This window comes from Camelus bactrianus, chromosome 27, assembly GCF_048773025.1.
Source record: "Camelus bactrianus isolate YW-2024 breed Bactrian camel chromosome 27, ASM4877302v1, whole genome shotgun sequence".
NCBI classification, from domain to species: domain Eukaryota; kingdom Metazoa; phylum Chordata; class Mammalia; order Artiodactyla; family Camelidae; genus Camelus; species Camelus bactrianus.
The window spans coordinates 10,290,519-10,311,456 of NC_133565.1; the positions used below are offsets into that span (position 1 = coordinate 10,290,519).

At 40.7% G+C, this 20,938-nt stretch overlaps 1 protein-coding gene across 1 annotated transcript in view; it reads right to left on the reverse strand.

Moving 5' to 3' along the window:
* Positions 1-5,019: 5,019 nt before the first annotated feature.
* The window catches only part of GABRG3 (gamma-aminobutyric acid type A receptor subunit gamma3), a 429,923-nt gene continuing 414,004 nt past the window's right edge, over positions 5,020-20,938 (reverse strand). Inside the window, exons 8-10 of the mRNA XM_074354051.1 lie at positions 18,049-18,245; positions 17,678-17,737; positions 5,020-12,986 (exon numbers count right to left, since the gene is read on the reverse strand). Of these exons, the coding sequence (XP_074210152.1) occupies positions 12,705-12,986; positions 17,678-17,737; positions 18,049-18,245 (539 nt within the window). The 3' untranslated portion in view covers positions 5,020-12,704. The remainder of the gene's footprint in view (positions 12,987-17,677; positions 17,738-18,048; positions 18,246-20,938) is intronic.

Below are 20,938 nucleotides of genomic sequence, written 5' to 3' on the forward strand. Positions count from 1 at the left end.
GGTGGCCTCATAAAATGAGTGTGGGAGTTTTTCTTCCTCTGCAATTTTTGGGAATAGTTTGAGAAGGATAGATGTTGACTCTTCTCTAAATGTTTGGAGAATTCACTTGTGAAGCCACCTTGTCCTGGACTTTTGTTTGTTAGGAGGTTTTTTGTTTATTTTTGTTTTTTAAATTACTGATTTAGTTTCACTATTGGTAATTTGTCTGTTCATACTTTCTATTTCTTCTTGGTTCAGTATTGGGAAATTGTGTCTTATTTCTTCTAGGTTGTCCATTTTATAGGTGTATAGTTGTTCATAGTAGTTATGATCCTTTGTAATTTTGTGGGGTCAGTTGTAACTTCTCTTTTTTCATTCCTGTTTTTTTGATTTGGGCCCACTCCCTTTCTTTTCTTGATGAATCTGACTAAAGATTTATCTATTTTGTTTATCTTTCAAGGAACCAGGTTTAGTTTCATTGATCTTTTCCATTTTTTTAGTCTCTATTTAATTCATTTATTTCTGCTCTGATCTTTATGATATCTTTTCTTCTAATAATTTCAGCTTATATTTGTTCTTATTTCTCTAGTTGCTTTAAGTTTAGTTAGGTTGTTTGAGTTTTTTTATGTTTCCCGAGGTAAGCTTTTATCACTATAAACTCTCCTCTTAGGACTGCTTTTTCTGTGTCCCACAGGTTTTGGATGGTTGTGTTTTTGTTTGGATTTGTCTACAGGTATTTTTTTTCTTTGATTTTTTTCAGTGATTCATTGGTTGATTAATAGCATACTGTTTAGCCTCCATGTACTTGTGTTTTTGTCTGTTTTCTTTCCTTGTAGTTGATTTCTAATCTCAGCGCATTGTCTCTAGAAAAGATGCCTGATATGATTGCAATTGTCTTAAATTTACCAAGGCTTTATTTGTGACTCAGTATGTGATCTATCATGGAGAATGTTCCATGTGCACTTGAAAACAATGTGTATTCTGTCGCTTTCAGATGGAATGCTCTATAAATATCAATTAAGTCCATTTGTTCTAATGTGTCTTTTATGGCCTGTGCTTCCTTATTGATTTTCTGTCCGGATGATCTGTCCATTGATATAACGGAGGTGTTAAAGTCCCCAGCCTCATGATGTTACTGTCAATTTCTCTCTTTGTGTCTGTTGACATTTGCCTTACATATTGAGATGTTCCTAGATTGGGTGCATATATATTTATAATTGTTGTGTCTTCTTCTTAGATTGATCTTTTGATCATTCTTTGTCTCTTGCAAGTCTTTATGTTAAAGTCTGATGTAAGTATTTACAGTTTTTCTGATGTAAGTATTGCTACTCCAGCTTTCTTTTGATTTCCATTTGTATGGAATACCTTTTTCCATCCGTTCACTTTCAGTCTGTATGAGTCTCTAGATCTGAGGTAAGTCTCTTGTAGGCAGCAAATATATTGGTCTTGTTTTTGTATCCATTCAGCCAGTCTACATCTTTTGGTTGGAGCATTTAGTATTTTTACATGTAACGTAAATATTAATAGGTTTGTTCTTATTGTCATTTTGTTTATTGTTTTGGATTTTTAAAGTCTTTTTTTCCCTTTTCCTCTTATATTGTATATTGGTTACTATCTTTTATGTTATGTTTAGATTTCTTTTTCTTTTTGTGTGAATATCAATTATAGATTTTTGGTTTGCAGGTATTATGTGGTTTTGGTACAGCATTCTATGTATGTATGTGATTGCTTCAGGTGATTGATTACTTAACTTCACATCCATTTTAAATACCCTGCATTTGTACTCTTCTCCACTCATGATTACTATTTTGATATCATATTTTATATTTAATTGTCTTGTGTATTCCTTAAATGCTTATTGTAGATACAGATGATTTTTACTAATTTTGTCTTTTAATCTTCTAGTTGGTGTCTGGATGGTTTCTTACCTTTATCAGAAACTTATGCAGGTGAGAAGCTACAAAATAGAAAATCAAATGAAGTCAGCAAAGTAAAACTGCGTGGGAACAGAACTAAGATGGGGAGTTTCTAAAAGGAGACCATCATTGAAGGAGCAGGGCAGAACTAATATGCAGAGAAGTGAAGTGATTCACGTGTGTCAGCAACCTTTTAACAATCTCTCCTTTCGTTCTTTATGGCAGAGATTTCACACTGGAGAAGCATTCTTAAAATGTAATGCACGTGAGGTTTAACTTAACTCCACATGTATTAACTCACACAGGAAAGAACTCCTATAAATGTTATGAACGTGGGAAATAATTCAACTAGAGTGCGCACCTTTATATACACCAATAATTCACACAAGAGAAAAACCCTATGCTTGTCACCAATCTGGAAGAGCCTTTGGCCATTGTTCATTTTTAATTAGCATAAACTTAACTATACTGCAGAGAAACCATATAGATCTCATCAATGCGGCAAAGCTTTAGTCAACACTCTAAACTTAGCATCGTGAACTCAGCCTGGAGAAAACCCTTACAAATGTCATGAAGGTGGAAAATAACTCAGCTGGAGCCTTGCATTTATATACACCAAAAGTCACACTGGAGAGAAACCTTAAAATGTAATGAATGTGAGAGACTTCAACAGCGGGCTAACTTTAATTCACATCTGTGAAGATATATAGGAGAGAATCTCTGTCTGGAATGACTATAGAAGGGAGTTCAGTGAAACTTCATTCCTTCAAAGTCATGGACTCATTTACACTGGAAAGAAATCATATGAAAACCATCTGTGTGGAAAAACATTTAGACAAAGACAGGACCTTCAAGGCCACGTGAGAATTCACACTGGTGAGAAGCCCTGTAAGTGCAATGGAAGTGGGAACGCCTCTAGATGCAGCTCACAAGGTTACATGCACCAGAAAACTCACGAAGAGATACCCTATGTCTGCAGTCAGTGAGGTAGAGCCTTCAGCCGGGAATCTGCTTTCTTAGACCACCAGGACAATCATGGGGAGAGAACCCCTGGCCCTGCAATCGTAGTGGAAGAGCCTTCATTTAGAGTTCCTGGTTCAGTGAACACAAAGAACTCAGAGTAAGCCTCTTCCCGGACACAGTGAGGAAGGCAGCACAAGCTTTACTGGGAGGAGCGCCCTCTTGGGGCACACAAGGTAGTGGCCACTGCAGACGGAATCCCGTGATGCACGTGCGGGAACCCCAGCCCCCATGGGGGCAGCACTTGCAGGCCGTGAGAAGGTCTGCACTGAAACAAGCAGCTCTCTGTGTGATGAAGGAAGGAGGTTTTTAGTGTTCCCTTCTTTCCTGGTGAGCAAGAAAGTTTTCACATGGAGGAAAAGCCAATTCTAAAGTCAGAGTGGATGTCCTTCCCCTGCAGCTCACATCAGAAAACTCATACCAAACGGAGAGTCCTCAGAAGACTAAAAACAGAGTTACTGCATGACCCAGCAATCCCACTCCTGAGCATAGATCCAGAGGGAACCCTAATTCAAAAAGACACCTGCACCCCACTGTTCACTATTCACAATAACCGAGACATAGAAACAGCCTAAATGTCCATTGACAGATGACTGGATAAAGAAGTGTGGTATATTTCTACAATGGAATACTACTCAGCCATAAAAACCGACAACATAATGCCATTTGCAGTAACATGGATGTCCTGGAGAATGTCATTCTAAGTGAAGTAAGCCAGAAAGAGAAAGAAAAATACCATATGAGATCACTCATATGTGGAATCCCCCCCCAAAAGACAAATGACATTCTATGTGAAACAGAAACAGACTCACAGACATAGAATACAGACTTGTGGTTGCCAGAGGGGAGGGGGGTGGGAAGGGACATACTGGGAGGTTGAGATTTGCAGACACTGACTGGTGTATATAAAATAGATAAACAAGTTTAAACTGTATAGCACAGGGAAATATATTCAATATCTTGTAGTAGCTCACGGTGAAAAAGAACATGAAAATGAATGTATGTATGTTCATGTGTAACTGAAGAATAGTGCTGCACATCAGAAATTGATGCAACATTGTAAACTGACTATACCTCAATAAAATAATAATAAAAAAGAAAACTCATACTGGGAAAATTCTTTATAAAGTATTTGTTAGCATGCAATTTAGACAAGAATTCAGACCTCTTGTAATTATCTTATCATTATAAACATATGGCATAAAGATGCAAAAGCTGAAGTATTTTGAGAAACGTGGAATGCAAAACAGTAACCAGTAACAAGAGAAGAAGCAAGCCTGCTTCAACAGGTCAGTACTTGCAGATACGTAAGCACTGCGAGTGTTTCCAAAGCCTTGGAACATTTGCCGAGTAAGAACAGGCCAGTTTTCCTTTCAATACTCTCACCATTGATCAGTTAAGAGTTACTTTAATTTTTCATGAGGTTGTAAACATAATTGTAAATACTAGGATCAATTAGGGGACAGTAAATGGGCTCAGTTCAAGTTGACAAAAGCAGAGTAGAAAGTCTGCCTGCCCTTGGCGGTAGCCGTTGCCATTGGTTCGGGGTCACGTTTGCAAAGGCACACTTTTACCTAGTGTGGGGCTGCAGAGCCTGCTCTACTAGCCAGCCACTCTTCAGACTTTGGGGGTAGCCACGTCTCCCCGACGCATGGATGGTGTAGGGGCAGGAGCCCAGAACCCTGCCCACACTATTTAATCCTCACCTGAACTGCACGTGGGGCCCTCAGGACTGTCCCTGCCTCCCTGACTTGGCTGGAGCGGGCTGTGCTGCTCTGGCAGGGAGGGGGGTGCTTGAGAGGGACTCTGTTTATGGGCTCTAGCAGAAGAGGAGGAGGAGGGCACATCCCGTGGCCATAGGCTACCTGCAACTTTCCCCCTTTCCCAACATTTGCAGAAGCTGCCTCTGCGCAAGCCTAGTGCAGGCACGAGGCTCTGAGATGGGCAGTTGGTGTTACAGCCCCTCTGGTGGGCGAGGTCCCCCAGTGTGAACCACAGAGGTCTTACCTACCCCTTTCCCTGACCTTCTGTTTGGCCACCCAAAACCAGAAAGACTCCTGGCTCTGATATTTCTGACAACATGTGCATTTATTTGTATTAGAAGTACAAACGTAAGAATACAAATACAAATACAGAGAACGGCCTGGCCCGTCCTGGGCAGGGCCCAGCGGGGACCAGACCGGCGGAGCGGGGCGCGGCGCTGCCCGTGTCACCAAGGCACGTTGGGCGCAAGTGTGCCCGCTTTTCACTAGGACACCACGAGCGGCACGGCCAGCAAGGAGTCATGTCTTTGACAGGGAGGAGGAGGATGGCGGGACCTCAGACCCAGAGCCAGGGCCTCCAGGCCCTCGTGGGGCGACAGCAGACCAGGGGCTATTGGAGGCCACGTGATGAGGATGGGGACCCTGGCCTGGTCCTCAGTCCACTTGCCTGGAGACGGACCAGTGCATGGCCTTGGGCAGGGCGGGTCTCCTCTCTGCGCCAGGCTCCTCTTCACTGTGTGCTCAGAGCAGATTCCAAGATGCTCTCAGATTCTGAATTCCCTCTACCTTTCTCCCACTTGGATGAGATGAACCACAGGCAGAAAGGCTTCTATCCAGGCGGAAAGCAGACCCGCATCTCTGCTCTCCCTTTCTGCCTCGGGTGTCTCCTACGGCCCCTGACTGTTTTCCTTTCTGCACAAGCTTCAAAAAGAGATCATGCACGCACTATGGCAAACTCTGACAGGTCGCATCAGCCCAGGTACCTTCTCACATTGCAAACAAGTGTGACAATAGCTATTTGCCACCACATCTTGAAAACTACTTTTGGTTTATCAATTAAAATAGACGGCGGTGCTCAAATGACCAAGGAGTCGCTCAGGTGCACCCTAGTAAAAACATGGTGATCTGATGCTCTCAGCGGGAGGCAGGCTGGTTTGGACTCCAGAACAACTTCTGATCAAGTATTTAAACTTGATTTTCTTTTTAAAGAAAGAAAGTAGTCCCACATTTTCAAGGAATATAAAGATTGTCAGTCCTTCTGTCTATCTGTCTCTCTCTCCCTCTTTTTTTCCTTAACAAGAAGCTTAGGAAGCTAATATGCTATCATTAGGAAACTCTGCTCCTTTCTACTTTTTTCAACTACATTTGGGGTGGTAGGTAGAGTAATACACACGCTAATAGATCGTTCCAGTTTTACCACTGTACACAGGGACACAAATACACACATCACTGCGTCTAAACACAAGATGGCGCCTCGCTCCTCACAAGACAACCCAGGCCCAATTCCTGCAAACGTTTACTCTCAGAATCTGCCACAGAAAATGCGCTCATGAAGAATGAATCTTTCATTTCGTCCAGGAGCTGCTTATAAAGAAAAACATACCATGTAGTTCTACACATTTGCAGGTAAACATTGTTTACTAGAACAAAATTAGTCATTTTGAAGGTCAAGAATGATTCAAACTTTTTTTAATGTTTTAATAGAGTTATTATAAACAGCTAGTCTAATAGTAAACACTGAAAATTCATCAGCATGTTTCACCTGCGTCTATTTCTATCCAGAAGTAAAGATCTCAAGATATATTGGAAGGAATCAAAGCCGAGACCCAAATTGTATAAGAAGTGTATTGATTGTCCTTTTGGGCTAACAAAATCTGAGGTGTGGTGTGCACAGAAGCATTCATTTTAGGGAAATGAGATAGTTCTTAGTCAAAATTAAATGTTAACTCCATGAGAAGGAATAAAAATGCCAAGTGCTAGAAACAACAAACAAACAAACAAAAAACCCACAAGCAACCAGGAAGCAATCAGGTGAATTACTCTTTAAAGAATAATTTCAAATTCTGATCACGACAGGGTAGACAGACCAAACTTCTGAGGCAAAGAGCAGTTCTGGGAATGTTTTAGGCAAGCAAAATTTTGAACTATGATCTAAGTATTTAATATTTAAACTGAAACGAAACTTTTCCATTTTCTTTCTTAACTTCTAAGTTTGTTATGGTTTGGAAAAGACATTAAACCTCTGTGTTGCATCAATAGCTAAAGACTAGTATGGGAGCAGGAAAAGGACACAGATAATGATGACAGTGATGACAGTGATGATGGTGACGTAACATAATTCATTTCTTCTAAGACCCTATCTGTCCTGCTGCCAAGTTGAAAATTGCATCAGCAAGCCATGCGGATTTTCTGTCATTACTTATCTTTCAGTTACATTGAAAGTCACTCCAGAATGCGTTTTTTCTTTTTTTTATCTCTCTGTGGCTTCCAGGGCCACACTGCTCTGAGCAGTGCATGGACTCGGTGAAAGGGGCGGGTGAGCCGACTGGCGGACGGGCTGACTGGAACTGCCACAGCCAGAGAGGTGACGGGTGGCCTGGCCTCCGCACCAGAGCGACTGGAGTGCTGCTCTGTGTGTTGGGGGCGGGGATTGCCACCTGTCAGTTGACAAAACCGACATTCTAAATCCTTCCTGTTACAAACGTGAATAGTACAAGGTAAAAACCTGTTGTAATAAGAACTCACCAAATCAAAGCGCTCATCACTGGGTCCTGAAAATCAGTCTGACAGCGAGTTAAGAATCTACTTTTTAAGTAGAAAATGGGAACTTTAATACTTTTGTGAAAAAGTGATCAGTGGGAAAAATAAAGAATTTCAAGTAACTAGAAAAGAGAAAAACAGAGCTGCCACCTTCTCAGGCCGGGGGGTGTCATCACTGGCACCCAGCCTTCACTGTTCTCTCCGACCTGATCAGTGTAAACTGCTCAGCAGATACAGGAGGCCCTCCCTCCCCGCAGGAACCATCATCACCCTCACATTGCGGAGCAGCCCGCTGGGCTGGAAAACTTGGTGTGGCGTTTACAAACTCAAAAAGTAAAGTGGTAGAGGTAGGTGATTCTGAATAATTTAAGCCAAACAAATTTACATTTCCCTCCCGTTATCTACATGCTACATCCAAGTGGTGTTTGCTTTGTGTGTGCGAAGCGTGCCTGTGCATGTGGGCTTGCTCCTGTTTTTTGTATCTTAATTATTTTTGAGCCCATGTTCCTATATAATACAATTATTAAAACCCACTTGGTTAACTCAAAATGTTGAAAACTTGTTTGTGATTGTTCAATTAATTTCTTAGAATTGATATAAACTAGTCTAACATTTAGTTTTTCCGTGAGCAGAGTAATAAGCATTATGGAAAAAAAATAGGAAACATCTTCCTTTTGACCTTAATAGATCTAGACTAGGCGTATATCTGGGAGTCGCCGGCTTGCAATCACAAGAAAATTTAAAAGAAGTGGAAATGCCCTAAAGTCTAGTCTTCAAGACTATCAGAGACTTTTTCAGAAAGCCAAGATTTTATTTTTCCAGATATGAATGGCTGAGTTATTTTCCTATTATCTCAACACATACATGTTTTCTCCCCATAATGACAGGAACCTCTTTTTATAGTAAATGTAAGTCAACAGAAATTTGAAAGAGTGTCTGTCATTTAGTCTGAACTGTTATTTTTTGGTTCTTTGGATGTGATACTGCTAAACTGTGTGAACTGAAGATTTCCTACAAGCAAATTTAAGAAAAAGAAACATGTACAGATTATACACTTTCTCAATTTGGGGCAATTTGAAGAGGGCTTCAACAGTAAATTGTAACCTTCACATTTATGGTGTGTTCACAGTCTGGTCCTTTCACTCTTAATTACAGACACCTTTCCGAGTATTTTTAAAGTGTTGGTGTTCTGAAGTCTATGTCTAGTAGTAAACATTTCAAGGCATATTTACATGCAATCGCTCATCCCAAGTCATTCACTTTTTTTCTTTTTACAGAAATTGAAGATGAAATTCCATGTGTATATATGTATATAAACTTTCAGAAGAAGCACTCGGGACAGTTGCAAGATCATGGAGAGAAATGCTTTGTATCTTGAGAGCACTGATCTGGGATAATGATAAGTGTAGTGGCTGGAGAAGAGTTAGAGTTCTTCAAGTCAGCAAAGGAAATCACAGAACGTTTTCAGTTATTGGCAGCCAAGGTAAAAATAACCAAAGATGAGGTTTTGTTTCTCTTGTGTTCTAGCCCTTTAGACAAAGAGTGCCCTGTCGTGGCGAGTATGCATCAATGCAAAATGGAGTGTTGATTACCCACCTTTGCTTCCAGAGTGTGGTATTTTGCAAAGCAGGAAAAAAAAAAAAAAAGGCCTAAACACTTTTACCGCAGAGAGCTCTGACCAGGCAAAAAGACTTGGTGTGAAGGTTCTGTGTGAACACTAACATCCCATCACAAGCACTGATCACAGCACTGTGTCACTGACTTAGATTTGCCCCAGTTTTCTAAATGTAGCCTGAAAATGTTTTGCCATAAAGGACAAGCATTTCCTCAATTGAAGAATCTGCAAAAACTGAGCTCTTAACTGACTTTATAATACAATTAAGGGTAAGACTGTTGGGCATGTAAAGAAATCCTTTCTCCATCTATTTATAAACGATGCATAAAACCTGGCAGGAAATACAGGTGATCACAGGAAATGAGAAATCTACAAGACGTGTATGATTTGAGCTTTATGTATTGTTTTAAGGCATATGTTGGGTAAATTAGGGGCAGTATTGGCTGGGTTCAGAGTAAATTATAGTAACATTGTCGTTCTCAGTTCTGTGTCTGAGAGTCTCTGTTCTGGTCTGTGTTGAGACTTTGCAGAAACTGAAACTTTCTAAGCTCTGAAGAGGCATTTTGCTCTAATTCAGTTAGTGTGAAATGTCTTTTCTCTCCCTCTCAGGCCAGATGCAGCTTCAAAGAGAGACAGTCACGTTTGCAAGCACAATCCATGGTGGTCAGAAATTAGAAATTCTTGTCAAAATGTGGAACAGTCATCTCCTCAACTTAGTGTTTGTAAGAGTGAAGGACGCGGCAGCACTTTTGGAATGCAGGTGACTCAGACAACTTCTCCACAGCTGCCATACAGCCACCGACGCTCATTCCCCATTCTAACTGCAACGCAGCTGGAGCGGCGAGGTGCCGCATCTGTACAGAACAGCCTGGCACTACGCTCCGCGTGCATGCCCGACTAACCGAGCACGTTGCTGAGAGCCCTTTGATTAAAGTGGGATGCATTTCCCTCACACTCTCCCAGTGTCCACCCTCTTCCTCCAGGAAATAAACTCATACATACTGAACAAGTGTGCCCCTGGGCTCTGTACCTGCAAAAGGTGCATGACACTTTCCTTTACTGTAGACGGAAAAGGCTCATCTCTGAAGCTGAGATCGACAAGATGACTTGAATAGGCAAGACTGCAGACAAAACAGGCATTGGCCGGTTCTCAGGGGACGTCTGAGTTCTTGTTAAGTGAGATCCCCACAGTGGACAGATTTCTCTATGTGCAGAACTCCGTTTTATGCTCTATGAGTGAACAACTATTAGATTCTCTTGAGGTGAATATTTTCTTTCATGGGAAAGGACCATGAACTAGTGTGTTCAGACCAGCAGAATAACTGAGGCTGGGGAGAAGAGAATGTCTGGATTCAGGAAACAGAGATGATCCTATACGTATAACTTCATTGGAGTTGCCAGTGATGCTCAAATACTGAATGGCCCTGAAGCAACAGACATCTATAAAAGTTTTAAAGGTAAATTGTACTAAATCTATGTCATAAAAATGCTTTTAGGTTATTTTTCTCCCAAGAAGAATTCCACTAGAAAATTAAGTTTCCTCCAGAACTTTTTAAAAAAAGAAATAACAGACTGAAATTCCTCACATTGTTAGAAATGATAAAGTTGGGGATCGTGTTTGAAGAAGAAGAAGCTTGGGCGTCCCTTCCTGGGTGCTCAGCGCTCTGGTGGGAGTTGGTCAGGGCACCTCCAGACCCTCTCCCTGTGGTGTGATGCGTGACAGGAGGAGGTGATGCATGATGTGTGACAGGACAAGGTTGCTAGCAGGCGGAATTCTCCAACAGAGCAGAAATGTCATCTAGGCCACTAGGTTCGACCTGTTTCTCCACAAATATTCATTGTTATTTTGTGTTTTAAATTGGATTTTCTAAATAGAAGCCAATCGGCTTGTGGCCTCTGTAGCAACTATCAAATCAAAACGCAGGGAGAGAGCTGATAGGAAGAAACTCAGTGTCTCATATTTTATAGACTTAATCCTCGAAAACTGGGTGATAAAGATCAATAAACCTGCATTCACTTCATATGAAATGATGTTCATAAAAATAAACACTCATCTAATTCAACTTTTCTGCTCTCTTCCGCTCCCATCCCTTCTGTGTTTAGTCTGCATTCAGTGAGTTGTATGAAATGAGTGCTTTCATATACTTTTTCTGCACAATGTTTCATCTTTTTTCTGAGTAATAATCGTATGTACAATACATAGTTAAAATAAAATTTTATGGTTTCCAATAAAAGATTCAATATTCTGGGTGAGAAAGATGAGAAGCACAGAGATTCTGGTACCAAAATTTTAGTACCAAACTTTGAATGATGCCAAAGCATATGTTAACCTATTGGCAGGACTTTTTCTTTTCTTATCGATGGCGGAAAGCTTCTCAGGGAGTCTTGTGAAGCACATACTAGCATCCAGTTATAACAAAGAACTAACTTCAAGAAGCAGGTTGACTTTGTGTTATAAAAATATCAAAAGAGTAATAATTTTAAGGAATTTTTTTCTTTGGAATTTTGCTACATATCCATATCTCAAAGTATAAAATAATTTTTGTTCATCAAAATATATCATTGACGATAGCCATTACTCATTTTTTTGCATCTAAAGTTGATCTGAATTGAAAGTTAATATTCACTAAGAAAAAAATTTAAAAATTCTATCTACATTTCTTTCATACTCTGGAAAACAGCAAAACAAAGACTTGTGAATGTTGTGTACATTTCTTCGCAAGATGCAGATACTCCTGGAGCCCACAAGAGCATATGCTCTGGGGTCACACCTTGGTCTAGGAGAAGCACAACTCCTAAGGAGAAGTGCTGAACTCAACGTGAACTCGTCCAAGAACCCAAAGCTTGAATACCAGCAACTTTCAATAATTTGGAATAAAGTTAACGACCTTCTGATGTTCAGAGATAATAAACATCTTTGACTTCAGCAATATGAGAATTTTGAATATCAGACTTTTTCCTCAATTGAACAATTGTAGGTGAAGCATACACACCGTTCCCCAGCCAAGGTTGGGGCTATGAGATAAAGGAATGCCAACTAATGAAGGTGGTTTGGTGCCAGAGCGAAAGAGACCACAGAAAGGAAACGGGGTGGAAGCTCACTGCAGTCACAAATGAGCTCAGGCTGCCTGGGCGCTGAGGTCCAGCATGAGTGTGTCTTGGCCAGTGGTGGCTCCCCACACGTGGGCATCGGTGCTGTGGAGAGCTGCAAGGGAGAGACGCAGGAGGGGTCGGGGCCCGAGAGAGCTTCTCAGACATCTGCTTGCATGTTTCACAGGTTTCTTTGCAAGGAACATTGGCAGCTGCTTCCAATATCCAAAACCATTCATAATCATCACCAAGCTACAGACTCAGTAAGGGAGTAACAAGAACATCTCTTTAAAACTCAATTAACTTGTGTGTGTGTGTGTGTGTGTGTGTGTGTGTGTGTGTGTGTGTGTGTGTGTGCGTGCACACATGTGTGTGTGTGAGTTTGAAATACATAACAGGAATATTTGCCACGTGTTCCTGCGCTATTCAAAGGTAATGTACAACTTCAGATACACTGAGCAGTGTCTTTCCTTGCTACTCCAGTTGGTGACTACTGGTCTGGGGAGGGTGAAAGATGAAGAGGGGAACCTAACACTCTTCGTTCATCACTAGGAGGAGCATTCAGAGATACAGGTATCCCACCCAATAGACCAAGTTGAAGAGCAGGAATGAAGTGGGGAAGAAAACCCGGGAATATGAGTCCAGCTCCAAGATGTCTATGTGAATCCGTCCTTTTCTCCAGGATCCTGACTTGCATTCTTCATAGCAGCAGAAGAAGCTCTGACAGTCTTTGCCGTCCAGACACTCGTAGACACAGGTATCTTCAAATTCTTGCCAGTACATGGAACTGTTCAGAGTGACCACTGCAGGTGGCGGTGGCCGCATGTCAAGGAGAGAGTAGTTCTGCCAGCAACAAGAACAGAAAAATCCTCATGAAACACAACACAAACAGCCCGGGCGAATCAAGCAGTGGGCACAGGTTATGTCCGTTCCCTGGACCAAGAGGGCGATGCCATGCCCCTCCGCCACACGCTCCTGCTCTGGAAGGTTCAATCTACCGGTTCAATCTTTGCAAATCGAATGCCAAAAAAGCTACACTGCAGTTTCCAAAACTTGTATTTCTTGGATTACTGGTAAGGGAGGCTTTAAACGTGTAACAGCCATTTCAAGTTCCCGTTCTGCTGACTTCTCTGCTGATTTGGCGTACATACATACATGTTATGTATATAATTCCTTAAAAGTTAAACAATACATATACCAAAGTGTAGAGAGAGAAATTTCTTTTTTCCTAATTAGTAAACAGTAAAAAGAAAAACATGATGTATAGGAATGATGGGAGAATCTTCTTGTTGCCTGTAATTCAGGGAAAACAATGTGTGGGCTTTGAGACATTGCTTGTCATCTCAAGACACAGAGCCAAAAATTGTGTACAATTGGAATGTTTTGTTTTTCTACTTCACATGCTCTCCTCCTGATGTGAGAAAGTCAATGTGGGGCAGATAAATGGCGGGGGGACAACTTATAGTCACTCATAAATGAAAAGAATCGTTTTTAACCTTGAGAAATGCCTTCAAATAGACATCAGTTCTTCAGGTGGCTGCAGGGCTCTTCCACAGAACTACGAACTATATACTAACCTGAAGTCTGTTAAGAGGAGAAATATCTAAATTGGACTGAGTAATTCATCAAAACTGAAAACCGTAGCTGTCTTTCTGCTCTAACTATATCTGTGCTGCAGGAACTGAGGGTGTGAGGGGTGCCAGTGGGAACGGTGGACACCAAAATCAGGGGCTACAGAGGCACGTGCGCCCTCAGCTGGCTGGCTGGCTGGCTAGGTCCTTTGCCCACTGCAGGGAAAGACGCCTTTCAGAATTCACTAGAAACCACCACGAATACTTCTTATTTTTTTTAATCAAAAACTATTATCACAAGGAAAGGTGGTGCTCTTTCCTTCCGCTTCTGGATGTTGGTTTGATTGAATACGTACACAGATACGTGGAGTCAAGCCAGAGGGGAGCAGCAGAAGTGCAGGGCAGTCAGTGTCACCGTTGGTAGCCTTTTGGGGCGTCCTTTTAATCGAGCAGTGTCTGTGTGTGAGGACCGACCTAAATCAGGATGTCCTGGGCCCCTCTGCACATGCCAGTGGCCAGTCGGGGCACCCTGGTGCAGCTGTCCCCGTTCCCCTACAATTCTGGGCAACGGGCGACACAAAAGCTTTGCTGTCCCTCAGGCTCTAATGTGGACACATGTCCTCCAGGCTACTGATTCTTCAACCTGAGTGGGTGTAAAAGTCACCTGGAGGCTTGCTGAAAAAAAGCAGACTCCTGACTCGACTATTGCATTTGAGGAATTTATACCTTCCTGACGATCTCCAATTGGAAACACCTGCTTTTATTGAATAAGGCTCGCATGCGTGTTTTGACAGTGTTCAGCCATCTAGTCCTCCTCTCATTTCTTCACCCCTCTGTACCTGTGTAGCATCACACAGGGGAGAAACCCAGCCATCACAGGCAGGGCAGGCCCAGAAGAAGGGACGGACTCAGAGTGGGCACCAGAAGCCTCTGCAAGGGCGGAAACAGCTCACTCTGGATTTAAAGGATGACCAAGAAGGATGTAGGCTAAGAAGCACAGGGTTTCTGGGGCAAGAGAAGGCTCCACTTGACTTCTTTATTTAGGGCACTAAACACCCATGACCACTGAAACACGTATTAAGAGCCTCTATTTATCTCTTTCTAGCTCACTGTTTTGAAATGACACTAATTCCATTTTACAACATTGAAATAAAACTTAAGATGTTAAGCGCCCTAAACAACCATATATTAAATTGCTGGAGTATGTTATGCATGTTAAATGCGTTCCTCTCATTCGTCAAGAAAACTTCAAACTGTGTCCAGAATGGGGGTTTTCATGAACGGGTCTCCGGAGGGGCCATCTGCGGCCCAGTTGGGTCTCTGCCTCCCTCCTGCCTGCTCACTTGTGTGATGCAGCCCTGGGACCTCCTTGGACCTCTGCGCTCCCTGGGCGGCAGGCCCCCCTGCACGCTTGGAGCGGATTAGCCTTGCATTTCACGGGTTAGGAAATCGAGACACAGAGGTGACTGGACAACCGGCCCCAGAGCAGCACAGGAGCACTGGCAGAGGCGGGCCCCTGCCCCTGTCGGCTTTTCCCCGTTGGGGAGAGTGGCCCCTTGACGAAGCGAACACCGTGCATCTCTCAGGACAGAGCTGAAGACACTAACAATTACCCAGCAGTGGAAAACCCCCCTGGCTCTGTGTCTCGTGTTGAGGACGTCTCAGCCTGTGTCTTTCCACCCAGCCTGGAGCCCTCATCTCTGGGAACTGTTTTTCTATGTACTTTCCTCGGGGTCATTAAACTTTCCTGCTTTAAAAAAACAAACAAAAAAACCTCTTCGAGTTTTATGGCTATTTCTTTTTTCTCTACGTTAAAAGATTCTCTATTTCTTTTGACAGCATCATTTCTGTACCAAAGGTGTCCCTATTTCTTCCTCCACTCCCGGCCCTCCGGCTGTGTGTGACAATGTGCTCTCTGGGCCTCAGCTGTTCTTTCTGACTTGACATTCAGCGTCCCCACTCCCACCCCTTCCCATTACCCATTGCTATGAGGCAGCATTTGTTGGCAAAATCTGTGTGTTCACTGTGGCTTCCCACAGCTGTAAAAATGGCTTCACCACTCACCTTCTGTCAGAACTACCACGATGCACACTTGTAGACTGCAGATAGCTACGCAGCCTCCTAATGAAAACAGGCTGAAATCCCCTAGACATAGGGTGCTGACTAGTGGTCAGAAAACCACCTGTGGTGTATAGGTGGGCACAAAACATCCAGTTTGTGCAACTTGTGAATTGATGCTTATAAAGGAATACAAATAACTACATGTAAAAATTGTCATATAGTAGAACCTTCTTAAGGGAGAGTTCACATCATTGATCTAAAAATATGTTTCTCAGTTTTTCAATTGATACTTACATCGAGCCACATACTAAAAATTCAGGTACTTTAATAATTAAATGTTACAATTTTTTTTAGATTGTGAAACCTTGGTCAATATTTACAGGGCTTAATTTTCCCACATCTCAGTGTCCTAGTCTGTAGAGTGGGTTGTTGTGAGGATTAAATGAGTAGATACATGAAGACACTTAGAATATAGTGTCAAACAGAACAGAAAGAAAGTCGGAGGAGGGTGTTATATCATTCTGAGGGTGGAGAGGAAATTTGCAAGCAGAACACAAGAGACAGATACCACAGAAGGAAAGGTTAATAGATTTTAACATCAGGAGACTGAAAACACTGTATGGGGGAAAAGGCACAAGAAATTGCAGCGACAGCATTGCTAATGAAAACTGTAATAAATACTACATAGAGATCATCATTCTAGGTGAAATAAGCCAGAAGGAGAAAGAAAAATGCCATATGATATCACTCATATGTGGAATCTAAAGAAAGACAAAAAAGACACTATGAACTCATTCACAGAATAGAAACAGACTCACAGACTTAGTAAATAATCTTATGGTTACTGGGGAAAGGGGGTGGGAAGGGATAAATTTGGGAGCTTGAGATTTGCAAGTATTAGCTACTATATATGAAAATAGATTTTTAAAAAGTTTCTTCTGTACAGCACAGGGAACTATATTCAATATCTTATAATAACCTATAGTGAAAAAGAATATGAAGATGAATATATGTATGTATATGCATGACTGGGACATTATGCTGCACACCAGAAATTAACGCATTGTAACTGATTGTATGTACTTCAGTAAAAAAAAAACAACTGCGTAACAAATGCCAGATTAATATTCCTAATATATTCTATATGTGACTATACAAGCTTTGTATTATATAAAATACAATCACATAACTTATAACTGGCAGATGTCACTTTAAAACAACTATCAAAGTTGTATAAAAACTTTAATAAAAGGCTAATAGACAAAAAGCAATTCATGAAAATGAATGAAAATCAAAAATAAACAAATGAAAAATATTAAACTATTGATAATCAGAGAAATGGCAATGGGAACAGTTTGCCGGAGCTGTTTTTCTGTAGCCAGATGCAGAGTGAGTTCTGAGAGGCACGTGACCCATCCTGCTAACAAAGGTGGTGGAATGTGATTTGGCAAAGATCATGCAACTCTTTGGCCCAGCCATTCTGCTTCTAGGAATTCAAGTAAATAGTCACAAGTATGTACGAAACTGTAGTGATAAAAATATATTTAAAAGTGAAAAGGTGTGAATTAGCCCGGTGCCCAGCCAAGACCGTGCATCAGTCATGAACATGTGAGGCAATCGATCATTAAAATGATCCTATAAATTAATACTCTGCTCAGAAACCTATTTCTAACCTATTCCTCAGTTACAGAAATATGTCTGCTATACACTAACCCCTGGGTAGAAGTGGTGATTATTTTTTCCTTTACTTTCCAAATTTTCTAATTTGAACATTCAAACAAAAAGTAAAGTTTTGAAGTACATGCATTATTCATTGGTCTTCAATATGTACATGCATAAACAATAATATCTTAGTTTTTTCAGAGTTTTCAGAACTATTTGCACTTGCAGTGCTATACTTACGGAAGGGGCTTGTAGGCTTATTCTTTCATGAATCCATCTTGAGGAATCTGGATGTAATAACTACAAGAAAAGCAAAAAAAGTAATTAGAAGACATCTATGGAAATCTGCATGACAGATCACCCTGGTAAAGAGTAATCTTTAAGATATGATTAATTACATCAATCAATGCTGCCGGTAGGGGAAGCTGGAGAGTGTCTGCGGGTCACATTCCTGTCGTCAGAACACCTGTCTTGTTGGTTTTTGTTTTTTTCCAAGTCTTGTTAAATTAACTATTTACATTACTTTATATAAGATCCTTACAAATAAGAATTGTTTACCTCGAACTATCTTCCCCCTAACTTCCCAGAAAATCTTTGCTGCTGAACCTCACCGATGTTTTTTTCCTGGTGGTAGTTGGTTTTCTACAGCTTGAATAGTAGTTGAGGGTAGCATACTCCATCAGAGCAGCAAAGACGAACAAGAAGCACACGGTCACAAAGAGGTCCATGGCGGTCACGTAGGAGACGCGGGGCAAGGACTTCCTGGCTATGGTGCTGAGCGTGGTCATGGTCAGCACTGTGGTGATGCCTGCACGGGGGACAGGTACCAAGGTGTAAAAGGAGCCACACAGAATTCCTCCACTCCGACACAGTGTTGTTGTTTTTTTTAATGTGAACATTTGATATTGCATCAATGTAATAATACTTATAATTGTAATTAATGTCTATATAATTTTATAAGCAACATTTCCATAAAAATTTACCATAGTCTTCACAATAACATTAAAATACCTGGATCTTTCTATTTATTCAGTAATTCTCTTATTGTTTGACACTTTGTCTTTTTAAATATTTTTAATGAAAATACAGTTTGCCATCTCCAATAATTTCCGTCTGTTCCTCACCTCACACTTTCCTTCTGCCCGGATAAACCGTGTCCACTCTCACTTCTCCTCCTCTGTGCAATTTGTAAACTCCCGTCTTCAAGGCCTAGCTGAGATACCACTTTTTCTGAGGCAAGACTGCTTCTAGCAACCCAGGCAGAGCTGGTAACACACACGTCTTCACGATCTCTGTACCTGCCGTGTTCCTAATTTTTTTGCATTATCACAGTGAATTCCCTATGTCTTTACAGTTTCTCTCCCTGAACTCTCTCCTTTAAGAGCAAACTATATCGTGCTCATCTTTGCTTGCCTGTTATCTAGCATTGTGCCTAGCATTTAGGGCATTTCAATAAATACTTCGTATGGAGTTCATTGATTCATTGACTAATTAGTTAACTAATCATACCCAGTATTGATCTGACTTTATTTTATACATGTGGGTCACCACTAAAGACTTAATCAAAGACTGTGGAAAATATTTAGGCAAGAGATGCACATGTGACGGATAGTTTAGAAGGAAAAACAAATGAAAAAAGGAATGGAGTCTACTAAAATGAAGGCGAGTATGATTCAATGATTCTCATGTGAAACAAGTTAAGGCTGACTTTCCCCTAGATGAGCTCCTAGGAAGTTAGAACCTGCTGGAGCTGTCAGACAGGTGGGCTTGTAACACGCATCCCAGAATCACAGGCTGTGACACTCCCACCTCTGTGGTTCACTGGGGATGCTATAAAGTGTCTGTCTAGCAGTACTGCTCAGGGATCAGGCAGCCATGACAGATGGATGACCATTGGTTCCCACCTTTGTGGCAGCATCAGAGCTCTTGTTTCGTGTGCCTCCCTGGCCTGGAAATCAGCAAAGACCAGTTGTAGAGTGAGTCAAAGAGCACAGCATGAACAGCTTGGCCAGGTGTAGAAGATATTGACCTGGAAGTCAAAGCCTTCAGCTTTGTTCTGGGCCTTCTCAGCATCTGGACATATCAAGTCACTTACTTTCTTTGTATCAGTTTCTTTAATCGGCACAGTGAAAACAGAGTGCCATCCTCTCCTTATTGTAAGTGGGAAAGTTGTGATGCTTTATGTAAAAAAGCATTGTAAACCTGAAAAGTCTATACCAATGGCAGTGTATTTTTATTTAAAAAAAGATTTTGCAATAAATGTCCAATATAACCAATTTTTAATGTGGTGACCACATTATGTCTATGGGGTCTTAAATAGGTATTTTTCACTGAATTTGGGGATTTTAACCTAATTTCTTCACAACTTTTTACCTCATTTTTTCTCTTTTTGTTTTGGAACACCAGTTACAATTATTTTATACATCTTTATATTGTCCCACAGATCACTGAGGCTCTGTTCATTCTATTAAATCTTTTTTACCCTTCACTTTTCAGATTAGGTAAATTTCATATGATGATCTCCAATTATACAAGATTTTTTTTCATGCTATCTGCAATCTGTTGTTAAGATCACTTAGTGTTTTATTTTCAACTTGACTATTATACATTTTATTCTATAAATTCCTTTTTAAATATACTTTATCTGCTGAGATTATCATCTGTTCATTCGTTAAGATTGTATTTTCTTTTAAATCCTTGAACATCTGTTATAATAGCTCTTTAAGGCCCATGTCTGCTGATTCAACATCAGAGTTGCATTTTGATATTGACTTTTTTTTTTCTTGATAATGGGTCATTACCCATTACCTTCTTCTTAGAAAGTCTAATAATATTTTACTGTATAGTAAATATATAGTACTGCATTGTGGATGACGCATTCTAAACAGTATGGACTATGTTACCTTTTCTGTTTTGTTATCTTTTTAAAAAATAATATTGAATGCTTTCTTACAGTAAATAGTTAATTTTTTGGTGATCTCCCTTGATCTTGTCATTATATGGTTTAAGCTTTATTTAAAGGAATCTGGAGTACGTCTTTATTGTTAGCCACAGCCTTTCTGGTGAATCAACTAAATATCCTGGTGTTAATGACATTTCTCCTCCCTTCTGGTATGTAAATCTATTATCTGCTAGCCCTGTGTATTTCTAGTATCTTGTCCTCTTAAAGCTGCAATGGCTACTCTTTGATAGGATTTTCATAGTCCCAAATTTTGCAAGCATAACTACATCTTATCTTGTTTTGAAGCTGATCTTTAAAGTCATGCTCACTATGACAGCTGACATTTGTAATAGTGAGGTCATAACCCCAAGAATATGTACTAAATCTGTGTTATGCCTTTGCCAGTTGATTTGTCAATTCTGTCATGTATCTTCTATAAGCATGCAAAACTAATACTGGCAGAGGATACTAAAGGCTAATTTATCATGTTCAAACAGTACTTTATTGTTAAACAAATAAAGAATTAAAAAACAAATGTAAAAAATAGACAATGTAATATA